At 36.5% G+C, this 14,967-nt stretch overlaps 1 protein-coding gene across 1 annotated transcript; it reads right to left on the minus strand.

Annotated features, from left to right (window-relative positions):
* Window positions 1-1,689: 1,689 nt before the first annotated feature.
* On the minus strand, window positions 1,690-10,425 carry LOC121418224. The gene is made up of 5 exons (XM_041611964.1): window positions 9,653-10,425; window positions 7,742-7,931; window positions 5,857-5,986; window positions 3,064-3,244; window positions 1,690-2,213 (listed from the first exon to the last, which is right to left on the minus strand). The coding sequence occupies exons 1-5, from the start codon at window positions 10,159-10,161 to the stop codon at window positions 1,973-1,975; spliced, it is 1,251 nt and encodes a 416-aa protein (XP_041467898.1). The 5' UTR covers window positions 10,162-10,425; the 3' UTR covers window positions 1,690-1,972.
* Window positions 10,426-14,967: the final 4,542 nt, after the last annotated feature.

The following is a 14,967-nucleotide window of genomic DNA, read 5'->3' on the forward strand; positions in this document are numbered from 1 at the left end:
AACATATTTTTTTGCCATGGGGAATGAGGAAAAAAGTTGAATGATATACTTCCTATATATAATAAAATATGAAATAAATGTCGTGAGACATCATCCGTTCCTTCAATTGCACATGGCTTATAATGAGCATATCACTGTATAGATAAGGGGAACTTAATATAGTATAGCTTGAAATCTTATTCTTACATCTGAATTCGATTAGATTTTAAGTTTTAAAGCTCTTAGATTTTTCACTTGCCTTGAACATGTTGAACGGGATATTAAATTAAATCAAATCACTTATACGTTGATATGTAAAGTTTATTTATTTGCTGGTAAAAAGAAAAATATGGAACGTCAGTATATTGTTTACTCTTTTTATATACAATATTACCTAATATCCAGACAATATATTTATTCTTTCTGTACATCGATGTTATCCTTTTTAGATAACTATGAACTCTATATACACTGTAAAGCCGCTGTTTAAAATTCCAAGCACGTTGTTTAAGCCCGTCACTCTAACAACTATTGTTTAAACTTTTTACACAACTGTTTTTACTCTTTAAACTAGTTGTTTACAAGTTTGAACAATCAAAAGAATGTTTAAACAACTTGTTGGTAGAGTAACATGCTTAAACAATATGCTACTTTTTCTTTTTACTGTGTATTCGATTTTAGCATGTTAAGAGTGGCTAATCATAAATCATTATGTAATACCCTACGCATGGAAATGAATTAATATCTGCCAATTTACTTAATCTTCATATATATATATATATATATATATATATATATATATATATATATATATATAATTAAAGGATTAAAAATATAATTGTAGTCAATTGTAATGTAGATAATAACGTCAATCAAATAGTTTGAAAATATTCCCTATTGCAATATTTGATCTCGTGATTGGGTATGCATATGTATATGTATATATGTATATATATATATATATATATATGAATCACAATGTCCATCTGACATTTAATTAAGGATTAAGAATATAGTTGTAATCAATTGTAATATAAATAACGTCAATCAAATAGTTTGAAAAATATTTCCTATTGCAATATTTGATCTCGTGATTGGGCAATATATATATATTATATTTGCATATAACTGTTATGAGACAAAATAACTTAGGTTAGTTGCTAGAAGTGCGATGCAGCGCACAACCACACACACCAACAACACCCTCACCCACACACACCCATAGGCCTACACCATGTACATATACTCGTCTTCATACAATGCATTTTAGTCCAACGATGTGTATTGCTAAATTGCTAAATCTCATCGCGTTTTCTTTTAAGACGCGATGTGGTGAAAATTTAGCGATAAACGAACGAAAATGCATGGTATGTACATGTATATTGTTTAGTATTTGTATTTGTTAAGCAACTAAATACTGTCGGCGTTCGGATTGAAAAGCATTATTATGTTTGTACTCTTCATTGTACAAATATATATTCGCGGTGTGGGTGTGAGTGAGTGTGTGTGTGCACAGTAACACAAAATGAAACAGCCTTTATAGATTTCATATAAACTGGCAATTAGTAAATAAAATCACATTCTGTTCTTCAAAGAAAGTGACCCCCAAAGTATTTAGTTTGAATTTCGAATTTGCTTCAAATTTAAATAACACAATTCATAAACAATAAATTAATAAACTAATTCATAATTCGTAACCTAAGTTGGATTTTACTGCGTTTATGAATGTGCATTTCGGAGAGTTCTATATAAAACAATACTGTTTAATCAAGTCATAATTCTTTCTCTGAATGAGCCAACTGTGCTTATCACTAAAAAATTAAATATCTAATACTTTGAGAGAAGCAGCATGTTTCTCCGCCACGGAGAGAGGAAGACAAGGCGCGATAGGAAAAAAAAGGGAAACTGACATTACGATGGCCAATGAAAAGGGCCGTGTTATCATAGAATATTGCTATATCCAGTCGTTGTCCTTTCACTTCATAAATAATCATCATTCCTTGAAGAGTAAGAATCCGGTAAAGGTGGAATATCGGTACTTATCGCTGAAAAGAGCAAAATCCTGAGAAGGAGGGAGGCGGAGCCACACCGCATCTCCTGCCAGGAGGTAGATGACTGTGCTCTGTGTCTCCATCGTGTTCCGTACGTCGTCTTTATCCGTGTAAACGCCCACCACATAATCCGCATTCTTCATCAGGAGCACGCTGAGGTACTTGCCCTGGAAGGTCCGTAAGCTGAGACAAGGAGTTTGGAAAGAACATTTCGATGACGTTTATTAATGGAGGGATTGGATAATGAGTTACGACGGGAGGATTGCCATCACTGCGCGTGTTTATCCCATAGGTCACTGCGATGTTATTGGTCGCTATAAACTGATGGAAGTACGTGTAGGTTGGCATCCAACTAAAAGTAAGTTTTGGACGACTCGACAAAGAAATAGCTGTGTACGATTAATATGATGTAAATGTACACGTACAATAAAGTGTCTTCCAACTTAAGCAATACATAGGTCATTGCGATGTTCTTGGTCGTTATAAGCAGATGGAAGTGGGTGTATGTTGACATCCAACTAAAATTAACTTTTGAACATTTGAAAATCTTGATAAACAAATAGCCTATAAGCATACCAATGTCTGTCTGTTTTGCAGGAACCTTTTGACAGATGATGAGATATGTTTAAATTAGCTCCAGCTGTCAAATACTATGTATTATATGCCGGTTAAATTTGGTTATAGGTTTAATTCAAATTGAACTAAGTAAAATTAATAAATTGACATTTATCAGAATTACCAAAATGAGTTTAGTTTACGGGTGGGGAGGGGGGGGGGGGTGAACAAAAAATTGCAAGGGGTCCCGTTTTGGGGGGAATGACAGGGGAAAAGGGAATTTTCACTCCCGATTAAAGATGAATTTGGTCAAAAAGTAATTGAGAAGCAAAAGAAAAAAAAACAGGGTTTTACTCCCAAATAATCACGATAATGGTAATTTGGGTCTGAAAAAAAGAAAAGCCAAGAAAATTATGAGAAATGGGTGGGGGGCGTGGTCGAGTACCCCGCTTCCTAGGGCAAGGGTCATTATAGTTACCTGTATGTAAAGTAATACCATCCTGGGACGCTGCAGATGAATGTGTGATTGGAAGCTAGGAACCCTTCTCCCTTGTTTTCTAAGATATCTTGAAACTGGACAGCTTGGGCAACACCTGCCACGCCAAGCTGTGGTTCAGTTGCTGCCACAGAGAATGCAATCTTTCTCGATGCCGCAGTCGCTGTAAAGAGAAGGTTGTAAATGTTCAGTTAATGTTAATTGGTATTTATATAGGGCTTTATTAATCTACGACTGCTCAAAACGCTTAACAACTGTTATTACCCAGTCACTGGATTGATAGCATTTTAAGCAGTCTGTTATAGCGCACACTTGCTAAACCAACCACAATAACGGCTGTTTCTATACCGGTACCAAATTAGCACCTGGGTGAGAGTGGCAAAGTGTGGATTAACACCTTGCCAAAGGATGCTAGGTCATGTTGGGATTCGAACACATGACCTGTGATTACAAGGCGAGAGTCAGAACCGCTACACCACAGCGCTTCCATACTAAGTTATTTATGTTTCTCCAACCATACCAACAATGTGCTATGTGGTACCTATATACCTATGAAAAAAAATCATAGGCAGACCGGGTGGGATACGAACCCACGATCTCTGGATTGATAGACCAGTGATATAACCACTAGACCTCCGGAGTGCCCTTAGTGTTCAAATTATCCCATATTATAGATATAAAATGAAATAATTCAGTCGTTTGGGTGATAGAGATAAATAATAACTAAATCGAATTTAATTTATTGAGTTTCACAGACATTTAAATAAACAATGTACAAATCTGCATATAATCCCTTAAAGAGAAATGCATTCAGAAGTACATAGAAGTCATAACTTACAGTTAGGCTTAACAATCTAATAAATACCAAAATTTTGCTTATAAGAAAAACTAATAATTACACGCCATCACATACACCACCCACCCACAAACCCACTCCCACAAAACGCTCACACATATTTTATTCATGCAAGTACAGATCGTGTTAAAGGAGTTCCTTTTATACAAGGAGTAAATCTGGGGGCTGTTTCATAAAGCTTGTTGTAATAACAAATCCCGGGGGGCCACTTCCATTTACGAGTGGATACCATGCGCGACCATGGGGTCTCGAAAAGCACCCTAAACACGTAATTTCCGTATTCTGAAAATGCACCCCTTAACAAGTATTGGCGTGTGAAACCATACCCTTAACAAGTATTGGAAACAAAACGATACTCTTGGCAAATATTCCATGAAATGAATCCCTAAACAAGTACAGGAATGTTTTATTGTTACGGGTCCTTCAGTCGTCGGCTTTATATACCTTATTTGGTTTAGTACGATCCCACCTTCTACACCTCGCACAAATCGGACTCTAAACACGTAGTGTTGGGGCAAAAAGGACATCCTTTATAAAACATTTTCATTTTGTTTTATCATCCCCGCAAATTCGACCCTAAACACGTAATTTTCCTAGCGAAATAGATACCCTTTTCTCATTATTTTTGTGTTTTGACACCCTTATCGCGTTACGTACGTAACGTACCCTATCGTGAAAAAGACATCCTTTTTCATTTTACGTGTTTTTTATGGTCGCGCATGGTATCCACTCGTCAATGTAAGTGGCCCCCCGGGTAACAACTTAGCAATAATTGTTCAAAGCTACTGAAATCTTTATATCTGATTGGCTGATGGTTATAGAAATTGTACATTTGTTGTTAAAACAAGACTGTATGAAATGGAAGCCTGTAATGGGCTGGTAATTCATGTCATGATAATGGTGCATGTGTTGTTCTTAGTTGTGTTAAATACGAGCCCCCAATTCATTTATAAAGAATGAGAAAAACAAATCAAGCGTATCACTGAAACGTTATATATAAATTAGAAGTAGCGTAAGAAACTTTAGTCATTTTTTAAAAGATTCATAAATTCACAAAACGTGCAATGTGCAATATTGGCAGTATAAAGCGAATGGGGAAAGCAAAGACGTCATACGTTCACCATTTCTTTGGTATTTTGTAATATGAAATAATCTAGAAGTCATTAGATGTAATGAAATGCAACGAAGATGTCTATTATTTTATTAAAAAATACTATTTTTTAGACGCAAACCCTGCAGAAGACGTGTTTGCGTCTAAAACAAATAGTATTTACTAGAATAAACAATTTTGTGACATTGGAGCTATAAAACTCTTTGTTTTATAATTCATTTATTATTAAACTATTCACTTATTTACTTGCTTTATTTGTTTCCATGCAATTATTTTTTTACTTAATCATGTACTTCTCATTTTATTCATTTAGTCATGTATATAGGTATTCTTTTATTTACATTAAAAAAAATCAATTTATTCATTCATTTAATTTACACATTTACTCCTTCATTCATTAACTTCATAAGTTTTTTCATGCATTCGATTTTGGAGAAAGGGAAGGGTCGTCGGGGAATAGAAATGGGGTTGGTATCTTGTGTGAATGTTTTGAAGACCTAGGTCATGGACATCATCCACCCCTTCCCATCCTTATTTTCCTTATATTCCTTAAATTCCTTATATTCAGCTCCGAATCCTCTATCAAGTAAGATGTCAAATTGCCATCGGGAAGGGTCAGATGAGACGTGACTTTGAACTGGTTTCAATTCTTAAACTTGCGTTGTGGGACCTATACTACGATGTACTTTTTACATTGCACATGGCATTACAATCTTGCCCTTTCTTTCACCGGGGTAACAACACAGAAATAGTAGTGTTAAATCGATTTCGAGGAACTTAAAGGAATGGATAATGGGGGAATAATCACCTCTGTCGGAATCGTTGGTGTTTAAAGCCGGTTCTGTGCGGGATGCCAGGGCTGGGTGAAGTTCAAGTTCTTTGACGACATTCGCTGATCCGTTTTGGAATTCTTCTCTATTCGGAGCACCCGGTGAGATCTACGTGATAATGGTGTTGGTAGGAGGTTAAGAAAGCTAGGAATTCATGAACTGATCGCTAGCTCCAGGGATAGACCTTGAAATTCGGGAGAGACTGTCGCTCCCTTTTAAGTATGGGGTTGCCTCACAATACTCACGTCGCATACACTTTTGCAGCATAGAAATAGATGCAATAGGTTAAATTCAATCCATTTTATACAGTTGAATTTGGTTTATCGAAAGGCCAGTTCAATAAAAATTGGTTTATCAAAAAATCAAATTCAGGTTCGCTGCAAAAATGCCGAGTGTAAGAGTATTTCACAATTAAACACTAAACAATAAATTTTAAAACATTGAAATGATGTACTCATTGCATAAAGTCAAATATGTTTTATACATCATAAAATATCCTTATATCATGATTTTGTAAAAGCATTATCTGATAAGAAAATGGTGGAAATGGGCATGAGATGAATCCACTGAATCAATTCTAAGGTCGTTATTGATGAGAGGCAATAAGCTGTGATTTTGTATTTTCAAAACTTGCCTTTAGAATTTTATATTAAATGAACATTTAAATAAAGCAGAGCAAACGAAGAATATTATATTTTCAGATTTATAACGAAATAAAATACAGTCAAACTTGTGTTAGTGGCCACCTGTTTATAGTGGCCACCTGCCTATAGTGACCACTAAAACTGCTTCCCATGGAGGCAGATTGTGTGTTTAAGAACCTATCTATACCAGCCACCTGTCTATAAAGGCCACATTTTGTGTTTCCCTTGGGTGGTCACTATAGACAGGTTTCACTGTATAAGGACGAGAAAATTCCTGTAAATAAGCCGGAAATTAATTAGCAAATTATGTGATATATATACGATATCCGGATATGAAATCGAATGTCAGGTTGTTAAGGTTCGAACTAATTATCATCGTATACCAGTATAGTGGTATCAAGTAACATATCAGTTGATACTCAATAAAGGTGATTATATTCATGTTTCGAGCTCATAGTGCCAGGTATAGGACCTCAGTGATAATGATGATATTGATGATGATGATGATGACGACGACGACGACGATGAAAACGAAGATGATAATGATGGTGATGATCTTGATGATGATGGTAATCATGATGATTATTGATGATGATGAGGATGATGATGCAGATGACGATGGTGTGGTGATGGCGGTGATCATGATGATGACGACGACGACAACGATGGTGATGAATGATGATTGTGATGAATGATGATTATGATGAAGATAATGACGATGGTGACAATAATGAAACCATAATAATGATAACAATAGCAATGAAAAATGACAATAATAATAATGGTAATAACGTGAAGGGGAAAAATCTTCAATGACCCATATACCGATCTTCTAATTTCCCTTCTCCTCCCCGGTTATTCTCTTCCCCTCTTCCACCCCTCCAAATCCCTTTCTCCAAGTTTATCCCCTGCATCCACCCCATTCCTCACCCTCATTCTTTATGTGTCTTTTTGTTTTTTATCAGTTCCTATCATCTTTTCTTCAATCATTGATAACCGTTTCACTGAGCATTTGGGGTAGCTCATTTGAACATGAAACCTGTAAACTAATCACCGCATGCCGAAGTTGTTTTATCACGATCGGAATATGCCTACTTAAGGACGATTTATACCGGAACTTCCTAAACAGTTCCGTTTCAAGAACTGGTCTCTGTTTTAAAAAGTACGGGCTGAAAATACTGATTAAATATTGTAATTCTCTACTACCATCTTACATTACCTCCGTCTCTGATAGGTGCACATGTGACTTCGTATCTTCGGGGTCACGTAGTTGAACCAGAATCCTGGCAATAATGTCAACCGCCGACTGAGTCTCATTGGATGACGAATCTTGCCGAAGACGGTTTTTCAGGAACGAAATACTTGAAGATAGCGTTTGATTCCGGATTTTCCTTACCAATTCCGCTTCCCTGCAAATAAAAGTGATAAAGAACTTGCCTTTACTTGTTAAAAATGCGGGCTCGAGATATTATTTAGGTATTCATCATCAAGATATCTAGCTTGTTCTACAATTGCGAAAATAGTCAACAGTGACTTCTCAACAATGTGGATCGAACGATCTGATTCGGCAGAGCGAGTACTTTCTTTTAAAATTGAAATTTATATCCATTCCTTTTGCTTAAATGTTAAGTTAACCCTAACAAATACCATGAATTCTAATATTAATACAGAAAAATAAAACAAGCATAGCACTGGTATTTTCATCGAAATTGAGAGTAAGAAAGTTATGACTTTGTCAATTTTCCCTTAATATTTTCACAAGATAATGGTTTGCGCATCATTGGCACTATACAAAATGAGGGAGTCGGTGACGACAAAAATAAAAATATTCATAATATCTTTTTACTTCATCGTCTGAAAATTGAATATTTCCATTTTTCTCGTATAATGTAGAACTTGATTTGTTTCCTTGAGGGATATACTGAATCAATTTCATTCAATTTGATGGGAATCAACCCCAGGAATCAACGGATACCTTCTTTAGGGCTGATACCACACTGTAAAAACTGTGGTGTTAAAACTGACACCAATTGGTGTTAATAGAGGACCACACCCTGAGGTGTTAAAATTACACCCTAAAGATTGAACATAACACCAAAGAGTGTAAATTTAACAACCAAAGGTGTTGTAATAACACCTATAGGTGTAAAACTAACACCACCAATTTAACACCGGTGTAAAATAACTGGTGTGGTCCTCTATGTACACCGGTTAACACCACAGTTTTTGCTGTGCATAATCTCCATTGACTCAAGGTGGGACTAGCTTGAGAGCGGGCTCAAATTGTTGCTTCCTTGTTTGTATAATGGTAGTACGTACATATATTTAGCTTAAGTATATGTGTTTCATATAAAAAACCAGATAGAAAACGTTTCTTTTAAAGTACTATTGGACAACAGGATCAATTGTCCGCGTTTGTTGTACTATGTCGCATGACCTCGTAGATTTGAATAGACAGATACAGTGACAGTGATGCGGTGTTTGGTCTGTACCAGCAAGCAAGCTGACGTTGTATTGGGCCAATGTCGTCCAATATCGGCCAATGTCGGTAAGCGTCGGCAACATCATGCAAATGTCGGCATTATCGACATTTGTGCAATGTTGGCAACGTATCACAAAAATTACGCTGGGCCAACGTAATTATTTTTACCCGATTACGATCATGTTTTTACAGAACTTCAAATAGAATGATATGATAGATTGGTGAGAATAGAGTAAGAATGGGGGGGGGGGGGATAACAAAGCCCCATTTATTTCGTAAAGAAGGTGTTAACATTCACCTGTCAAAGTTTAGATCTACAAGTCCACAACAGGCACACAACCATGTGGTCCTTTCTTATTTGAAAACAGTATTATTACAAAGAATACATTATCCTATGGAGGATTATGTATTATGCACACTGCATCATCATTGTTCTTTTATGTGCACAGGGACCGTGTTCATTGCTAGCTGCCATAGCACCTGAAGCTTCATAGCCCAGAGCAAGAAATAGACAAGGTTCTTATTTTCCCTATTCAGAATACGCGCTGTCAGTGCAGATTTTTTTCAACTGATCCGAGTCCCACTTGGCCCCGCAACCCCAAACAAAAGGGAAATGATGTATCGACAAATTTACAAATATTATATCACCTGTTACGATGGTTACTGATGTACTGAGACAAGATGGCTTGCTCCTTCTCATCGTCAAAGCCGACTTCGGCATGAGCATCGTTGGCGAGCTTGCCTAAGGATTCACTGACAGGGCTCTCCCCGTATATTTTATTCAGTTTCCCAACGAGTGCATCTATATTCTGATTCAAGCTAACCTTGTCATCCAGCATTCGTCTCATCGCCTCATTCTGTTCCGACAGCTCTTCAAACTTTGCTTGCAAATCATTCAGCTTCTTTGAAATCTCGTCAGGCTGCAACGAGGTCGAAGCCGTCAGATTCAGATGGTTCGGCTTGTGTTGGACTACATGTTTAATCGACGGCAAATGGTCCCTCATCGCTTTCCCAGCGGCTTGGGCCTTTTGGTAAAATGCATCTGCGGATCCATGTTCTCCTATATGTTTTTCAAGAATAGGTAGAGTTGCACCGAAGGATATAACGCCAAGGAGTATGACACTCGCCCGACACACTACCTCACTAAACCTCGCCATGTTTCCTCTGGCCCTACCAAAATAATACTTATAACCTGAAGGGCTCTGCAATTGCCCTTAATATCATTTCCACATTCCAATGCTAAGATGAAGCTCTTGAATTAGGAATTCTGTCCTGATCATTCCAATTGAATTATGTTCCAAAGTTCGGTAATATCGCTCAACGATCCTTATCACAAAAGCTCTCGAGAGCGATACGAAATTCAAACAATTAGAGCAAACAACAGCGCCAACATAAGCGAGTTCACATTCTTAACTTGTCACTCCCGGCAGTTATTAACTTTTAAGTACGTGTCGTGACGATCTGCCGCTTTATATAGGCTATAGCAGTGAGTTATTGTTCGTATTTCTTTTATAATGGTTTAAGCATGACATACCGAGACTGAACGAGGGCGGTGCTACACAGGGGCCGCGGAGTGGTTTTCAAAGTGGGGGGGGGGGGGCTGCCCATGCAAAAAATCACAATTATTTGGTCATTTTACGTTTTTGTACACGGTTTTGGAAAAAAGGTCCGCCCCCCGCTTCCGCGGCCCCTGCTACAGGGGGCAGGGGTGACATACTTTTCTTATAATGAAAAAAAGGGTCAAAGAAGTGAGAGAGAGAAAGACAAATAGGAAGAAAAAAGGAAGAAGAATAAAAGAATAAAAGAAATCTTGGTAAGGTTTTATTTTACTTGCTAAAATAACAAATTTCTGTATCGATTTCACTATCAGCCACCTATGGAAGCTTAAAAGTGCCACCGAGATGTTGAGATAATTATCTCGGGAAGTCGACATCTTGATAGCAAAATATAAGATGACGAGATCCTGGATCTCATCATGTTGACATCTTTTAGAAGAGATGATGAGATGACGAGATCCTGGATCTCATCATGTCAACATCTTTTAGAAGAGATGTTGAGATGACGAGATCCTGGATCTCATCATGTCAACATCTTTTAGAAGAGATGTTGAGATGACGAGATCCTGGATCTCATCATGTCGACATCTTTTAGAAGAGATGATGAGATGACAAGATCCTGGATCTCATCATGTCAACATCTTTTAGAACAGATGATGAGATGACAAGATCCCGGATCTCATCATGTCAACATCTTTTAGAAGAGATGTTGAGATGACAAGATCCCGGATCTCATCATGTTGACATCTTGTAGAAAAGATGATGAGATGATGAGATGATCTTGTCATCTCAACATCTCTTCTTAAGATGTTGACATGATGAGATCCAGGATCTTGTCATCTCATCATCTCTTCTACAAGATGTCAACATGATGAGATCCAGGATCTTGTCATCTCATCATCTCTTCTACAAGATGTCAACATGATGAGATCCGGGATCTTGTCATCTCATCATCTCTTCCAAAAGATGTCAACATGATGAGATCCAGGATCTTGTCATCTCATCATCTCTTCTAAAAGATGTCAACATGATGAGATCCGGGATCTTGTCATCTCAACATCTCTTCTAAAAGATGTTGACATGATGAGATCCGGGGAAAATATAGTTGTCGACATGATGAGATCCAGGATCTCGTCATCTTATCTTTTGCTATCAAGATGTCGACTTCCCGAGATAATTATCTCAACATCTCGGTGGCACTTTTAAGCTTCCATAGCCATCAAATCGAATGATTTCAGTAGCTTAAATCTGTTATTGAAAATTTGTTATGACAAGATGTATGAAGCGGGCCCCAGGTTCGTGTACCTTTATTTAATACCCATGTAATTTAATTCTAATATGACATTATTTTCTCTTGCCCCTCGCCCCTGTCAAAATACACCAGCGTGGATCCCGGATTTAACCTGCCCGTGTAAGTAAAGGATGGGGGTGAATTTCACATATTCAAAATGGTTGAAAATGTTTTTCATAAACGTTTCATCTACATGACACCTATCAGTTCCTGATTGGTGTTATACATCCAGATGAGGGCATATGATTTTACTTCACAAGTCAAGGCAGACGAGAATTGTCATGTTTTCGAAACTGTTCATGTTCAACATAATTGTTAAAATTCCGCGCGCAGAAAATTCTGGGTAATTTTTTAACGCCCCCCCCCCCCATCTGAAACATGAATCGACATCCTGACTCTTAACTATATATTTTTTATTTCTTTTAGCATCGGTCTGGGATAATATTACAGCGACAGAACCATTTTCTTTTAAAACGAATATTTATCCTACAGAATGATCAAATTCTGATTACGCTGGCTTTTGACGAAAAATAGACAAATCTAGAGTTCAAATTTTCGTGTTAGATGAAGTAGAGTAAATAAAGGCTTATTTGAAAAAAAAAAATCCCTTTTCATTAACGTATTGCAAGGAATTATTTATTGACTTGCTATACCCACAATTTAAGACAGCGTTTATATTGTATTCTGCATTTAGATGTTATTTGCGACTCGGGAGCATGTAGCGACCGAGCAAGCAATTTTTCAAATTTGAATAGTAAAAGATGAATTTCACAATTATCAACATCATCATCAGGGCTGATGTAAGTTTTTCATACTTTGTGGGAAATATATACTCACAATGCTAGAAGTTTACATATTCGGATGAGAAAAAAAGAATAGTAGACAACTTGAGACTGACGAGACTGTTGAGTGATAATTTTCGCACATTATCATGACCATTATAGAGTTCTTTATCAGCACCTGGGTGTCTAAACCAAGTTTAAGTCATTATGGTCATACGTACATATGCTGCCCGATTGTCTCTTTCGAGATAGTCATGTTAGATGATGATGATCATGATAATAATAATAATGATGATGATTATGATGACGGTGGAGGAGATGATGATGATGTTGATGATGATAGTGTTGTTGATGATGATGATTATGATGATGATGACAGTGAAGATGATGACAGTGAAGATGATGATGATGACAATGATGATCATGATCATCATCATTATGATGAAATGATAATGATGATGATGGTGATGGTGGTGGTGATGATGATATAATGATATGACAATGATGATGATGGTGATGGTGATGATGATATGATGATATGATGATGATGATGATGGTGATGATGATGATGATGATAGTGATGATGATGATGGTGATGATGATATGATGATGATGGTGGTGGTGATGATGAAAAAGGATTATTCATGTGCTTATCATTACCGATATCATTACAGAAAATATTATCAAATCTATGTCTTTGTAATCCAACCGTCAACTTTTTGCTCGCTCGCTACTTTTCAGACCTTTTCCCTATACCTCGTTTTGTGCCCCCTATTTTTTACGCCAATTTCATTACGTAAATGTCAACGTATGTAATGTTAAGTTATCAAAATTAAATTATGATTGTTTAAATCCAATACATTATAATTTTTGAGGACATGATATCACTGCTATCACTGCTCCATGACAACGGTTGCTATGATAAACAGTACCTCATTATAGTACGATGAGAACCTTGTTTTAATCATTGTGGAATCGTTCTCATGAACTTTATTAATCCCCGACTTGCTCCTGAACCATCTCCCTCACAGAGAAGCCGTTTGTTATTTTATAAGGTAACAGACTCACATCACAGGTATGACAGGCTGGGGGCATCTTTGGGTAATAATACAATTTTAGAAAATTCAGAATCCCTCTTTGTCCCATATTTGAAACCTTCAAACATGGACAAACAAAAAATATGAGGAAATTGATTACTATATAAAATTTTGTCCAAACATGGACAAAACAATTGTGAGGAAATTGATTATTGTAACTTTTCAGAAAGAATAAACACACTTTTCAAATGTAATTGTAATGATGTTCTACTGCGAATATTGATTGAATATTATGAGTTTTTCTTTCCAGAAAAGTTCAATTTCCCTTCGATTCTTTGAATTCTTCATGATGAAAAAAAAATACATTTTTGTTTCAAATTGCTTTCTTTTGATATTCTCCCTATCTTTTTTTTATTTTCCCTTTGAATTTGTATGTATTTTTTTTTCTTTATGATAATAATTATAACTGTTTTACACCATTTCATATTTTGGGGAAATTGGGCCGGGGAGGGGACATTTGATGCTGAGCGAAGCAGACTGATGTTTGTTGTCATCATTCATTACACCATTATCATCCAATAGATCTATAATCAATGATCGGATTGTTAATAACCAGTAAGTGAGCGGGGATTAGAGGAAAGGGATAAATTCTACTATCCCCTACCCCCAAAATAGTATTTCAAATTATAAACTCATGTTCAGCAGCCTATAATCAGACTTACATTAGCCGAGTTATTTCTGCCTTTTTTGTGAAATGTTTCTCACATACCCATATTTCAAATACTAATCACTTTTTTTATTTCTATAGGTTCTAACTAAAGAAAAGAAAAAGATGTATATACAGATTTAAATTAGGAGTAATATAACGCTTTCGAGAACCGAACCCGGATAACTAAAACGTGTCTGAGGAGGAGGAGGAAGAGGAGAAGAATGAGAAGAAGAATCTCTTTAAAATCCGTTCATGAAGTAGACGCAGACTCCATGCATGTGCAAATTTTTAAATTATCAATCCATATATACAAAGTATCACAAGGGAATTCATTATTTCTAACTCTTTAAATCCTATGATTGCATGTGACATTTTCCTTTATTTTCATTGGTTGGGAAGCCTTGTTATTAAACAAACGTAGTCAGATGAAACGTCTGACTAGTCCGTTGATGATACGGCCCCCCTGAATGACCATCCCCCTTTCAAGTGCATATTCACAATGTACCCCACCTCTGGACAAATACATTTTTTTTCTAACAACCCTTCTCCTCATATATAGCCTTAAAAAAAGGAAGGAGAGAATTTATT

The sequence above is a fragment of the Lytechinus variegatus genome, chromosome 7 (genome assembly GCF_018143015.1).
Source record: "Lytechinus variegatus isolate NC3 chromosome 7, Lvar_3.0, whole genome shotgun sequence".
NCBI classification, from domain to species: Eukaryota; Metazoa; Echinodermata; class Echinoidea; order Temnopleuroida; family Toxopneustidae; genus Lytechinus; species Lytechinus variegatus.